Consider the following 13,912-nt stretch of genomic DNA (forward strand, 5'->3'; position numbering starts at 1 on the left):
CGCTCGTTCGCTCGCTACGTGCTCTCGTCCCCCCACCCACGTCTCCCTCTCACGCCTGACTTCCTGCGTTTTTTTCCCCCTTCTGTTCGGGCTGCCGCCGACGTAAACACTAATGACACCCGCCTCGCAGGCCTGCATTGTTCAAACACTGTCATTTCCGTCGGTCGCCGGTGATTACCTTTGTTCCCTACTGACCCTGCAGGGCTCCCTTAACGCCACTGCAAAACTGAGCTGCCTCGGAAAGGAAGAGGGAGAGACAGAGAGAGAGAGAGAGAGAGGGAGAGACAGAGAGAGAGAGTGATGGAGAGAAAGAGAGACAGAGAGAGAGAGTAATGGAGAGAAAGAGAGATAGGGAAGGAGAGAGAGGGGGGAGAGGGAGAGAGAGAGAGAGGGAAGGAGAGAGGGGGGAGAGAGAGAGGGAGAGACAGAGAGAGAGAGTGATGGAGAGAAAGAGAGAGAAGGAAGGAGAGAGAGGGGGAGAGAGAGATAGAGAGAGAGGGAGGGATGGAGAGAGAGGGAGAGATCCAAACATGATTTCATTCCACCTACCCATCGCGTTAAGGCCGTGTTGCCTCAATGGCAAGGTTCGATTTACATTTTTACAGGAAATGCAATGCCTCAGTGCGAGGGAGCTTCTGATGAGATTGGAGAGGTGAGAGGGAATTTGTCCAAATCTCCAGACTGCATAGAATAGAGAGTCGGGGAAAGTGGGGTGTGGGGGAGCACAGGGAAAAAAAGAAAGAAATGATATCCTTTGGATTCTCTGGAGGATAAATCTATCAACTGGAAGAAAAAAAGCAGACAGGACACCGCAGTGGTAATGTAGGGAGCTTTCATTCTCGGTGTGACCTTCAGCCGTGGCTGTCGTGTCCTGATTTCAGATGCTCCCCAGCCCTCTTCCTGCGTCACCACACACACACACATCTCCCGATAGCCAGGTGCGATCTATTGGCCTCCAAGATGTGGCAAAAGATCAGAGGGACTATTGATGACATCGTGCACAGATCGGAGGTCGGTCAGCCCTTGACTCAGTCGCTGTGCCTCGACGTGGCACCTTGCTCTTGGTCTCATATGCCAGCCGGAGGGAAGGAGGCTGCCCGCCTTCCCAAAAAGCCCTGATCTTCGATGAGAGACTACTGAACTCATCCCCCCAAAAACTTGGCCGCACACCTTTCACCATCGAGATGTTCTGATCTCAAGAGTCTCTCTCTCTCTCCTGAGAGCATCTTCCGAGTGCCGTTTGTTGTGTGCAGTTGAAAAATCTGCTCCACACCAATTATCCTCCTGCTGGTGGGTTTGTGATGAAAGAGCCCGGTCGCGGCGGCGTGCGCTGTGGTTCAAGGCGTAAACTAGCCACCACTTCAAAGGGCCCCTGCTTCACACTCCTCATTATCCCGCAAATTGTAGCGGAGAAGTGAACTTTTATCTCCCTTTTCCACCTAGATATACACTTATGAGTCGTTTTAGGCAGTGCTTGCAGTGTCGTTCGGTGAGTTTTTTTGCTGGAGAGCTATACATTACATTACATTACGTTACATTACATTTGGCTGACGCTTTTTTAACCAAAGCGACTAACAACATGGTAAACAGTAAGTTTTAGAACAATTCTCACAATTTTAGGACAGTTAAAAAAACAAAAAAAACACATTAGAGTACAGTAAGAATAAGTCGTCGGTGAGTGCTGTATTTTAACAGTTACTTGTCAGTTTAACGGCTGGTGAGTGCTAGGATCAGTAAGACTTGTTGTAAAGTGTTGCTATGAGAGTAGATGTTCTCTAAAGAGCTGGGTCTTCAGGAGTTTTTGAAAGTGGAAAAGGATGTCCCTGCCCTTGTAGGAACTGGCAGTGTGTTCCACCAACGAGGAGGAACAACAGATGAGAAAAGTTTGGATTGGCTTGGCGTACCCGGTGGTAGAGCTAGACATCGTTAGATCAGAGGGAGCGAGCGGTCTGGAGGTAGTGTAAGTCTGTATGAGGGGCATTCAAGTAGGTGGGGAGCAGAACCCGGAGACTACTTTGTAGGCAAGCGTTAGAGACTTGAATTTGATCGCGGCCGCCATAGGTAGCCAGTGTAGCTGGATGAGCAGCGGGTAACATGTGCCCTTTTGGGTTGGTTGTAGACCAGGCTGGCGCCGCGCGTTCTGGATCATCTGAAGTGGTTTCACTGCGCAGGCTGGGAGACCTGTCAGGAGGGCATTGCAGTAGTCGAAGTAGCGGAGATGACTATTGCCTGAACCAGAAGTTGGGTAGCATCTTGAGTCAAGTAAGTCCTGATTTTCATTATGTTGTAGAGTGCGAAACGGCATGACCGGGCTTAACTGAGGCAACATGATCTGAAGTTTAGTTGGTTGTCGAGAACAACTCCTAGATTTCTTGCAGTCCTGGTCGATTGAAACAGACAGGGAGTCAAATTTGATGTTGATGTAGAGTGGTGTATGGTAGGTTAAGCTGGGATGACCAGCAGTTCAGTCTTTGAGAGGTTCAGCTGGAGGTGGTGTGCTTTCATCCATGTAGCTATGTCTGAAAGGCAATCTGAGATCCGTGCTGAAACCATGGGGTCATCAGGTGGAAAGGACAGATAGAGCTGTGTGTCGTCTGCATAGCAGTGGTATGAGAAAGATTGTGAAAGATAATAATGAAAGCCAGTTAATGGGTTTAATATACGCAAGGCATCACTTTGTGGTGCTAAAATGTTGACAAAAAGGCTGTATGTTGTACCAGTGGATCTCATTGGCACAAGCTTAAACCAGTCCTTGGATTAAGAAGTCATTTATTTTGAAATTGAGATTTCTCATTGCAAACTTTAGGCTGGATTCAGAGCTTGAAGTAATCCCTGCTTTGGGAGGCTGCCATTGCCTATTCGTCTCCAGCGTCTATAGTGTGCCAGGGACTGTTTGCTTGGGAAAGGGTTCCATTTGGCTGTGTGTAGGAGGACACGAGCGAGATTTCACGCTTTACCATTGTACACACACGCTTTAACATGTGGCTGTGCTAGTGCGCTTTGTCACCACGCACCCGTGCCTGTGCGCACGTGGGTGTTTGTGTGGTGGCATGTTGAATAAACACCCTGGCCGGGATTGTGTGTCAATGTGTGTCAGTGCGAGGGGTAAAAAGAACTCACATTCACAACTGTGCCAGTCTGAAAGCGCTCGTGGCAAACGGGAACCGGTAGCATGTGGAGGTGTTGTTTTTGCCACGAGGCAGCAAACCTTAAAGGAGAATTCCGGTGTGATATTGACCTAAAGTGTATTGAAACATGATACCGAGTGTGAACGTATGTCTCATAGCCCATCTCGGCTTGTCCCCTGCACTCCAAAAATCTGGCTTAGTTAGCCGATGCTACCAACAGCTTTTTCAACGGTGGTGCGGCGCATCGGGCTAGCCATGCTAATAAATCACTGTTTTACACCCATTTCACGATGCTCAATGTATCTCCCACACGTCATTGGTAGACTTCGAGGGCCCTGACATTTAAAGCGAGACATTGAGAACTTTGAAAAGCACTGGTAGTTTACTTACAAGGCGATTTATACAGACAGTATCTTCCACAGAGTTTAGCGGTTTGCAGCCATCTTGAATTTAGTCCGCGATAAATTCGAGCGACGAGTAAGAATGAACAGGTATGATAAGGGATCAGATTCCAAAAATAATTCAGTGGAAATGCATGGATTCCAGTTGCTGTTACTGGAAGAAACTGGAATCCATGCATTTCCACTGAATTATTTTTGGAATCTGATTTTGGAATCTCACCACTATTGAAAAAGCTGTTGGTAGCATCGGCTAACTAGCGCCAGATTTTGGAGTGCAGGGGACAAGCCAAGATGGGCTATGAGACATACGTTCACACTCGGTATCATGTTTCAATACACTTTAGGTCAATATCACACCGGAATTCTCCTTTAAGGCCACTGCATAGGGTATCACAGAAAAAGGCTTCAAATAAATTACTGTGCATCTCTCTCTCTCTCTCCCTCTCTCTTTCTCTCCCTCTCCCCCCTCTCTCTTTCTCTCTCTCTCTTTTTCTCTTTCTTTCTCTCTCTCTCTCTCTCTCTCTCTCTCTCTCTCTCTCCTCCACTCCCTTCACTCATTCTCTTTCAATTGCTCTCCCTTTTCATATGCATGCACTTTTCGCTGGCTCTCACTGACAATTTCCCTGCATTCACAAGGGAAGCCTAATGCACGCTAACTGCAGGGACCTGTTGAAAAATGGCCTCCTTTCTTGCCACTGGGGGTTGTCCCAACGATGTTGCTTTAGATGGCGGGTGGATGAGGATGAGCAGGGCGAACTGGGGAATAACGAAAACACACCTGGTGTAGCGGCGGCAGTAACGGAGTTCGACTACCCCACCCCAGGGTCTAACCCGGAGAACTGTAAATGACTAAGACTTCTATCAAACTAGATGTACCGCAGAGCGGTACAAAATATGACCGCCGCCCAGTCCAGCACATGTTTTCCACAAAAATAAGTCACGCTGAAAGGCATATATGATTCTAACTGTCTCACTGAATTGCATTATGCACACTCAATTCTCACTGGTATCTGCTAGACAACAAGTACCAAAACATGATTAGTTCATAGATTTCACATGTAAAATTCATTTTATACAACCCCACCCCCATCTTGCCTGTTCATAATTCTGAGAAATTCTTGAATTGTGTGCATGTGTGCGTGTACATGTTTATGTTTATGTGTGGGTGGGTGTGTGTGCGTGCATGTGCATGTGCTTGTGTGTTTGGCTGTTTATGTGCCTGTGTGTGTGCATGTGCATGCATGCGTATATATGTCTACTGTGTGAGTATGTGTCATACATAGGATTACTGTGAATGTATGTGTGTGCGTGTGTATCTGTTTATGCACATATGTGCATATGGAATGGGTTTACATGACCCCTGGAGGCAAACATACGCAAAAAATTGGTCATCCTAGGCCCTACGGTTCTCAAGATATTCACAGAAAACTGTGTCTGCCCTACCCTCCTTTCGGGGGGTCCAGTCCAGCGGGGGGGCTACAGATCAAAACGAAAAATGATGGTTCCATGCTATCCATGTGGGGTTATATGCCCACCAAGTTTCGTGTACCCCGGTCTTTCAGTGTCCCAGGAATCCTTGTTGGTGTACGGTCACTAAATGTACACAGAAATTATTTTATTGTAAGGCCCCCCATGAACGAAAGTCCACGAAACTTGGCATGCATTCGGAGGGTGTCATAATGATCCTACACTTTCAATTTCGTGCAGTTTTGACCATGTCAGCCAGAGATATTGTGATGAAAACACCTAATGTTTTGCTTTTTAATTTTTAACTAGGTGGCGCTATACATGAAATAAGTGGTAATGGGATAGGTTGACATGGCCCCTTAAGACCAACATACAAAAAAAAAGGTGGACCTCCTAGTCCCTACAGTTCTCGAGATATTCACAGAAAACTGTCTCCGGCCACCTACAGGCCAGTTGGTGTATAGTAACATAAATTAATTTATTGTGTGGCCCCCCATGAACGGAATTTCACGAAACTTGGTGTGCATTCAGAGGGTGTCATAATGATCCTACACTTCCAATTTCGTGCAGTTTTGACTATGTTAGGTCTCAGGTTATGATTGGCCACCAAAGACATAATGTGAGCCAACCACAAACTGGATAGAAAAGAAGAGAGCCAACCATAACCAAATGAGAAGGGGGATGGCTGGATTCAACCCCAGTCCATCCTGCCACACTGGCACGTTCTCTCCCTGTACCTTTGTGTTTTGATCACTTCTTTTTGTTGGCCCTCATAATCACCCCCTGCCTCTACACACACACCACACACACACATACACACACACACACACACACACACACACACACACACACACACACACACACACACACACACACAGAATATGCTGAGAAAACAAGGGAAGGGGGGTCTGCAGCATAATGGATGGATATAATAACCTGCTGCAATAATGGTGCAGTTTTTTCGAGAAATTCGCAGCACGCTAAAACAGTGCTGCTTAATCATGCATCTATGCCTGTGGAATGAAGCACTGGAGAAAGCAGAGAGAGAGAGAGAGAGAGAGAGAGAGAGAACAAAGAGAAATTGCATTAAACATGAACTTGATTGGAGTGTTTTTACAGTATGCTCCACAGAGTGGCTCTGTCCCCCATCACCTCTAACACAGATCCTATCAGGCTTCACCCAGAGCCACTGGGGATGATGAGGGCCTCCTGAGGGAGCTCAGTGACTGGGCTACGCACCGTGGAACCACTGGCTGAAGAGCCACATCACTACGACAACAACAACAGCCACATCACTACGACAACAATAACAGCCACATCACTACAACAACAACTAGATGTACCGCAGAGCGGTACAAAATATGACCGCCGCCCAGTCCAGCATATTTTTTCCAGAAAAATAAGTCACGCTTGTCAAATTGTGTTCATTTCCTACTTTGTTCCTTTTTTGTGTGTTTGTAATTGAGTGTCTGCGTCTGTCTGTGTGTGGTTGTTTTTGTATATGTGTTTTGTGTGTGTTTTTTTGTGTGTGAGTGTGTGTGCGTGTGTTTGTGTATGTAGGTGTGTTTGTATGTGTGGGTGCATGTGTGTGTGTTTGTATGTGTGTTTATGTGTTTGTGTGCGTGTTTGTGCGTGTCGTGTGTGTGTGCATGTATGTGTGTGTGCATGTGTAGTGTGTGTGTGTGTGTTTGTATGTGTGTGTGTGTGTGTGCGCATGTGTGTGTGTGTATGTGTACATAAATAAAGCAAATCAGGGAACCACCTACTCTTTGCGATAAGTGCCATGGGATCTTTAACAACCATGGTGAGTCAGGACCTCAATTTAACATTCATGCAAAGGAAAACATCTCCTGCAGAACAGTGTCCCTGTCACTGCAATAGAACATTGGGATTGATATTTATGGACCAAGAGCGGTAAGCGGGTCATATAGGTTTAGTCATATTTTTTTTTTTTTTTTTTTTTTTTTCGTGATGTCCAAATTTCCGCCAAAGATTCCCCGACACTGAAAGACCAGGGTAGACGAAACTTGGTGGGCATGTAACCCCATATGAATAGCATGGAACCATCGTTTTTCGTTTTGATCTGTAGCCCCCTGCTGGACTGCTCCAAAGGAGGGTAGGCAGACAGTTTTCTGTGAATATTTCGAGAACCGTAAGGTTTAGGAGGACCATTTTTTTTGTATGTTGATCTCAAGGGGCCATGTCAACCCATTCCATAACCACTCATTTCATGAAAAAGAAAAAAAATAAATCTGACTAAACCTACTAAACCTTCGCTGTGCGGCGGTCATTATAACACATTGTGTTTATTTGAGTCTGCTCCTTGAGGATTTTTCGGTAGGAAAGGTCTAAAACAAACGCAGATACTTTTAAATTAAAATTGGACCTTAACACATGCTGTAGCTCTACAAAACGTTGACTTGAAATTTGTCTTGTAACTTGTCTCCAAGTTAGCATTAGCTCAATGTTGCTTATTGTGCCACCGGAAAAACCAATATGAAGTTGGGAAATGATTGATGGTTACCTAAACAAGTAATGGAGTGACTAACTGCACAATAAGCAGCTAAGGCAAGACTAACCTTATCATTCAGTCATTTTTATCAATTAATGAACCAAACTCTTTTCAAATTGATCACGATAAATCATTTTTGAGGTAATAAGTGAGGATATGAATGAAACGAAATTGAAAGGATTGATGGAAGTAAAAAAGTAAGAAACTTCAGTTAATTACTAAATAAATAGATAGACAAAAAGACTATCTCATCCAGTTAATCAATCAGTTAATCAATAAGTCACCCGGAAATTGGTCCCAATGAATCACTTAAGTCAGTGACTGTGTTTTTTTTACTTTTTAAAGAAAACTTGTACAGTTGGTGTAGAGAAGAAAAAAGAGAGAGGGGTATAGAGAGAGGAAAAAAAAGATCATTGCAACCGCTTCATATCTGGACCCCTAGAAATAAATTGTGCTCCTCATCAGTCTTTCCATACGTTTGAGTGGGCATGTGAGCACAGATCTGATTAGATAAGTCACGTTTCATAAGGCCCTGATAATCAAATCATTAAAGATTAATGGAGACCGCTCGACTTTCTGTCGCTGTTACACTAGGAACCATTCAATTATCACAGACGTCAAATGGGCCACTTAATTCACGCGCAAATGGAGCTAGATTCAGTGGTGGTGGCCGGAGGTCCCATTCCTTTGAAACACACAAATCGTGGCACTGACTCACTGGATGTCTCCGCCACTGATGTCCAGTGACTCTTTCTCTCTCTCTCTCTCACACACACACACACACACACACACACACACACACACACACACACACATACACACATACACACATACTCAAATCACAGGTTTTGAAATGGGTGGGATGGAGCTCGCTTAACTTTGGCTTCTGATGGTTGCCTCAGAAACATGAAAGTATTTTATGAGCTGGAAGACAGTGACAAGGCGTGGAATCGTCAACATGGAGCAGCACCACCACCACCAGATGTCACTGTTTCCCCAAAACCGTCCCCCGTTTCTTTTCCCCTCAGAGGTGACAAAATAAGCTCAGGCTCACAGAAGAAGCTGCCTGGAAATGCTGCAATGCTGATGTCTGCGCCGGCCACATCCCACGTGCAAGGATTACAAGGGGAAATTGTTACCAGTCAGCCCTGTTAGGTAAACGCGTGCTGTTTGCGCCAAAGCCTCCCCCCCACCACCACCCCACTCCCACACACCTCCTCAAAAGAAGAATAGGAAGAGAGGAGGAAACGCATGAGGACGAAGGAGGGAGCGTGCTGCTTTGAAAAGCACCAAAGCCTTGAATGCTAATTTGTCGTCTTTTATAGTCTTGCATTTCCTGAGACATGAAAGGATGCTTTTTTTATTTGCTTGTTTTGGAAAGGGGGGGAAACAAAGACAGAACTTGTCAACAGTAAGTGGGAGCCCCTTACTGCAGCCAGGTGTGTCTGTTTTCAAAAAGCGCAAAACAAATGCCGCTCACAGTGTCTGCTGTCTTCTCTTAGCGGTGACGGCCGATTGATGGACATACTGTACATGCAGCACCGAATGCGGCATTCTCCTCAAGCGTCTCTGACTTATGTGTGGCTTGTTATTAAACAATCTGTTTGAGCTGGACGCAGGTAGCACCACACTCCCCCAGACCATCTCCACCCAACCACACCCGCACCTCCACTACACTGATTATCAATTCCCCGCCGCCACCCAGGAACACCAACTAGTGTACCCAACAAACGTGATCGCATAATGACATGGTGGGCACAGCAGAAGGAAATGCCACACAGCGATGGCATGGTTGTGTGCAGGGTGTGTGTGTGTGTGTGTGTGTGTGTGTGTGTGTGTGTGTGTGGGTCACAGCAGACCGCAGATGACTCCTGAAGGGGGTATTAATTTGGGATAATTACTATTTGTCATGAGGACGGGGAGTGGACGTGGTGTTTTGTGAGCGAGCGAGGGAGCGGCGCACTGATTAAGTACAGTAATAGAGAGGGGCTGAAGACGGCCCAGATGCTCATTAAATGAACTGTAACTGCAGGGACTGTGCAGAGGAACGGGAGGGTCCATCACTCACGCCCATTTGAGCCACTAATGACATAATGGCGCTCGCTGAGGATGATGAAGAGGTATAACTGGCTGGCGTTAAATGTATGAATGAGCACTTTGTCCCCTCTCAATATGGCCTGTCATATCCTGTTTGTGTCGGGTGTGCGCGTTAACTTCCGAAGGGGTTTTCGCTGTCGAGCGATAAGAGAGGGCCACTTAATTCTTTGTGGAAACGCACAACGTGTCTGCAGTCATGGTTGCACTCCTTCTCACTCTCTCTCTCTTCCTCCCTCTCTCTCTCTCTTTTAGGTGGTGTGTGCATTGCGCAGTCGCTAAAGATACCCCGTGAGCCGAAATCAGGCGAGTTTTTCAAGATCATCGACCGGCTGATGGAGACCCCCAACGCTCGGGCCATCATCATGTTTGCAAACGAAGATGACATCAGGTGAGCCCTTCCCAGATGTGACCTCTGACCTTTTTGCCAGAGTCGTCAGCGGATTGTTTACCCATTGTACCAGACCTCCAGAATAAGTCCCGCTCAGAATTTCAGATCCATCCAATCTCCGGCCGATTGTCTATGGAAATAACATGGCGCTTCGAATATCATACCGTAAAACATCTGTAGGTATGCAAGTAGAAAAGCTGCTGGGCAGATTGGTTTGACTTCTAAAGTTGACGACTTTTACTGGATTTTGATTGTCGGTGCCGTTTAAGTAGTATACTATAGACTATACTACTTAAACGGCACCGAAAATCAGAAAATCCAGTGGAAACTAGATGGCAGAATTGCCATTCGGTGTTACAGCCGCTATGGTAGTATAGTCTCCAGTATACTACTTAAACGCAACCACAATCAAAAAAATCCAGTGGAAACTAGATGGCAGAAGTGTAAAAATAATCTGCCCAGCAGCTTTTTCTACTTTGTCACCTACAGAGTTTGACAGGTACGATCTTTCAAAACGCCATGTTATTTCCCATAGACATTTGACGACTGAAGGTTGGATGGATACGGAAGTTAGGAGGCGGGACTTATTCTGGAGAGGTCTATGTCTGAAACGGGGAGGGAGGGAGGGGGCAGGAGGTGGGAGGTGGCAAAAGGGGAGGGGTAGAAAATCAGGTGCAAAGGGAAAGAGAGAAGAATAGAGGTGGATAACAGGTGAGCAGCAGGAAAACAAGAAAAAAACTAGAGAGAGAGAGAGAGAGAGAGAGAGAGAGAGAGGAGTGACAGAAAATAAAACAGAGTGAAAGTGAAAGTTATGGGGGGCAGAAAGTGGGTAATGCAGGGACTAAGGCAGGGAGGCTGATGATGAGGAAGGGATGAGAGGAAGAGAGTGGTATTGAGAGAGAGAGAGAGTGAGAGTGAAAGAGAGATTTGAGGCAGCCACTGAGACAGCAGTTATGTCTCCATTAAGCCTGTGACTCTCCCAACTAACACAGTGTCCTCCCTTTACTTAAGCATTTCCTCTCCAGCAATAATAATGGCCCCTCTCGCTTACCATAAATGAACACAAAACATGCAGTGCCTCCTCCACAAAAAACACAAAAAAATGGTAGTGACACAGAGTGAGGTGGGTGGAGGGAGGGGTAAAAAGAGTGGAAAAAAGAGGAGGATGAAGTAAAGCAAGGCTTCCTACGCCTGCAGGAAGGGAATGCTCCCGTTTCTACAGTACATCCTGCTCCGCGCCGCGCAGGTCTGATTGGGCCCACAGAGCTTTGCCTGAGCTGAGCCTGTTACGTAAGCCGGCCCCCGAGGACCAGCTCTCATCAGCTCTCTGGTGCTGCCTGGGTTGGGAGCAGGGCAGAGGGAGAGAGAGAGAGAGAGAGAGAGAGAGAGAGACAGAGAGAGACAGAGAGAGACAGAGAGAGGAAGAGAAGGGTCCCACCAAGGCACCAAGGGATCTGCTGCTGGACTTAATGGAAAGTTGAAAGTGTGACCATGGTGGATGTGGGATGCGGCAATATGTGCTTACTTGAAGACATTTCTGGGAACCATTAAATGTAATATCTAATGGTCTACATCCTTAGCAGACCCTATGGATTTGTGGGAAGCAGAGAACACAGCTAAGGGTATTGGTTCTTTTCCCATCGTGCATATAAACTGTAACAATAAATAAATGGGTTGCATGGCTACTTATGTTGCTATTTGGTTGTGCTAGTTGATAAAAAACATTTTTTCCCTTTCTGCACGAAAAGTTGGGAAAAAAAGTAGAGTAGTTTGAAGTAAGTAGAGACCAGCTCGCAAGAGGAGGAATAGAACGGATGTGTACTGAAAAAGGAACAGTTCAGGCTACCAAGTGATAAAAGCATTTTCAAAGCGAGGCATGTGATTGAACTCTGTAGGTAAACGTCTCCTCATCTCTCCAGGCTCCTCCTCGAACACCAAGATCTGATAAGTTCATACAATTTAAACTTGGTGAATATTAGCTTATTATTTCACACGATTAGTAAATTGGTCATGCAGTGCTACCTCTTTTATGCATTTACTGGATAGAGAGATTGTAGCAGTAATAATTCATCTGTCATTCAATAATAATTATGGTCAGAGGAATAATACATTTCTTATCCATTCTTTCTTTCTTTCTTTCTTTCTTTATTTCTTTCTTTCTTTCTTTCTTTCTTTCTTTCTTTCTTTCCCTCTTTTTGTGTTTCTTTCTTCCACTACTATGCTCCTGTCTTCCACACAGACGAGTCCTGGATGCTGCCAGGCGCAGGAACCACACGGGTCACTTCCTGTGGGTGGGCTCTGACAGCTGGGGCTCCAAGATCTCGCCGGTGGTGGGCCAGGAGGACGTGGCCGAGGGAGCCATCACCATCCTGCCCAAGCGCGCCTCCGTCGATGGTAAGAGGCTCACCAGAGCACCCTGGGAAGGGAAGGAGAGAGGAGGGGAGGCGAGGAGGCTGAGGTGGGGTGCTCTGGGGTGGGTCGTTGTCAGAAGGGGGTTAAAAAACGTCACCTCTACACTCTCCTGGGTATTTGCTTCCTGATAGGTGTTATCACACGATTGGATAAGACCTTCTACTCCAGGGGCGAGAGTGAGAGAGAGAGAGAAAGAGAGAGAGAGAGAGAGAGAGAGAGAGAGAGAGAGAGAGAGAGAGAGAGATTAAAGAGGTCTTTTATAGGGATTTTCTTATAGTATAGCATGTGACAGAGGAGTGAGCGAGATATAGAGAGAGAAAGAGAGAAAGACAGAGAGCAAGAAAGAGAGAGAAAGAAAGAAAGAAAGAGAGAGAGAAATAGAGAGAAGAAAGAGAGCAAGAGAGAGAAAGAGAGAGAGAAAGAGAGAGAGAGAGAGAGAGAGGTCTTTTATAGGCTTTTCTTATTTGGTATTCTCCAAGAGCGCAACCACTCTCTGTGTTACTGTGCCCTCTCCAGCCGGGCTTAGTGCCCAGATCAGGGAGGGGGCTGTTATCTGCCTCACTCCCACTGGGCTCTGTGTTATGGGTGGCTGAGTAGCGGTTAGCGCCACTGCCGCTACGCTAGAAGACTCTAGTGTTAGCGCACACAGAGCTGCCTGTAGCCAGCAAAGGCCCTAATGAGTCACACACACACACACACACACACACACACACGTATACAAGCTCAGACAATGATGAGACGCCCACACACTAACACACGCACACAAACACACGCACAATCGTACATGCCTGCATGTGTGCACACACGCACACGGAGTGACAGAGGCGATTCTCTTGGGGTACATCTTGACGATGTGTCCCCAATTAGCACGCCTTTTGCTAGAACCCATTAGATAATTGTATCCTTAGGGGGAGAGACAGTTATGCGTATAGACTGCGTAAATGACAACTGCTTGTTTCTCTTGTCCTTCTTGTTTGTTCTCGTCGTGAGTAGGAGGGATGGCGTGAAGTCATGGACAATGCTTTTCACTCACTCCTCTCTGTTTTACTCTCTCTCTCTCTCTTTTCATTTCTTCTTTCATATCTTTTACCCCACCCTCCTCCTCCTCCTCCTTCTCCTCCTCCAGCTTTCGATCGCTACTTCAAGAGCCGCTCGCTGTCCAACAACAGGAGGAACGTGTGGTTCGCCGAGTTCTGGGAGGAGAACTTCAACTGCAAGCTGGGAATGCACGGCAAACGACCCGGAAGCCCCAAAAAATGCACAGGTAGAGTGGAACAAGAGAGGTAGACAGAGAGAGAGAGAGAGAGAAAGAGATAGAGAGGGAGAGAGAGAGAGAGATGACTGATTGTACCTTGGCTGAACCGTGGGGGAGATGACCTTGGTCATTCATAATTCAGAGGACGCACCGGCGTGTTCTCACGCAATGCAACAGACGCCGGGCCACAGAGGAGGAAAAGGCTTTCTCTTCTGACTACTTCCTGTTCTTTTTTATTAAATAAAGTGAAGA

General features: G+C 46.4%; 1 protein-coding gene across 4 annotated transcripts in view; it reads left to right on the forward strand.

Moving 5' to 3' along the window:
- grm8a (glutamate receptor, metabotropic 8a) overlaps positions 1–13,912 on the forward strand; it is a 166,640-nt gene that overhangs the window by 90,443 nt on the left and 62,285 nt on the right. For all 4 annotated transcript variants that reach the window (XM_048267684.1, XM_048267683.1, XM_048267686.1 and 1 more), the window contains 3 exons: positions 9,858–9,993; positions 12,233–12,387; positions 13,532–13,669. In XM_048267684.1, coding sequence (XP_048123641.1) covers positions 9,858–9,993; positions 12,233–12,387; positions 13,532–13,669 — 429 coding nt within the window. The remainder of the gene's footprint in view (positions 1–9,857; positions 9,994–12,232; positions 12,388–13,531; positions 13,670–13,912) is intronic.

Source organism: Alosa alosa, chromosome 17 (assembly GCF_017589495.1).
Source record: "Alosa alosa isolate M-15738 ecotype Scorff River chromosome 17, AALO_Geno_1.1, whole genome shotgun sequence".
Lineage (NCBI taxonomy): Eukaryota > Metazoa > Chordata > Actinopteri > Clupeiformes > Clupeidae > Alosa > Alosa alosa.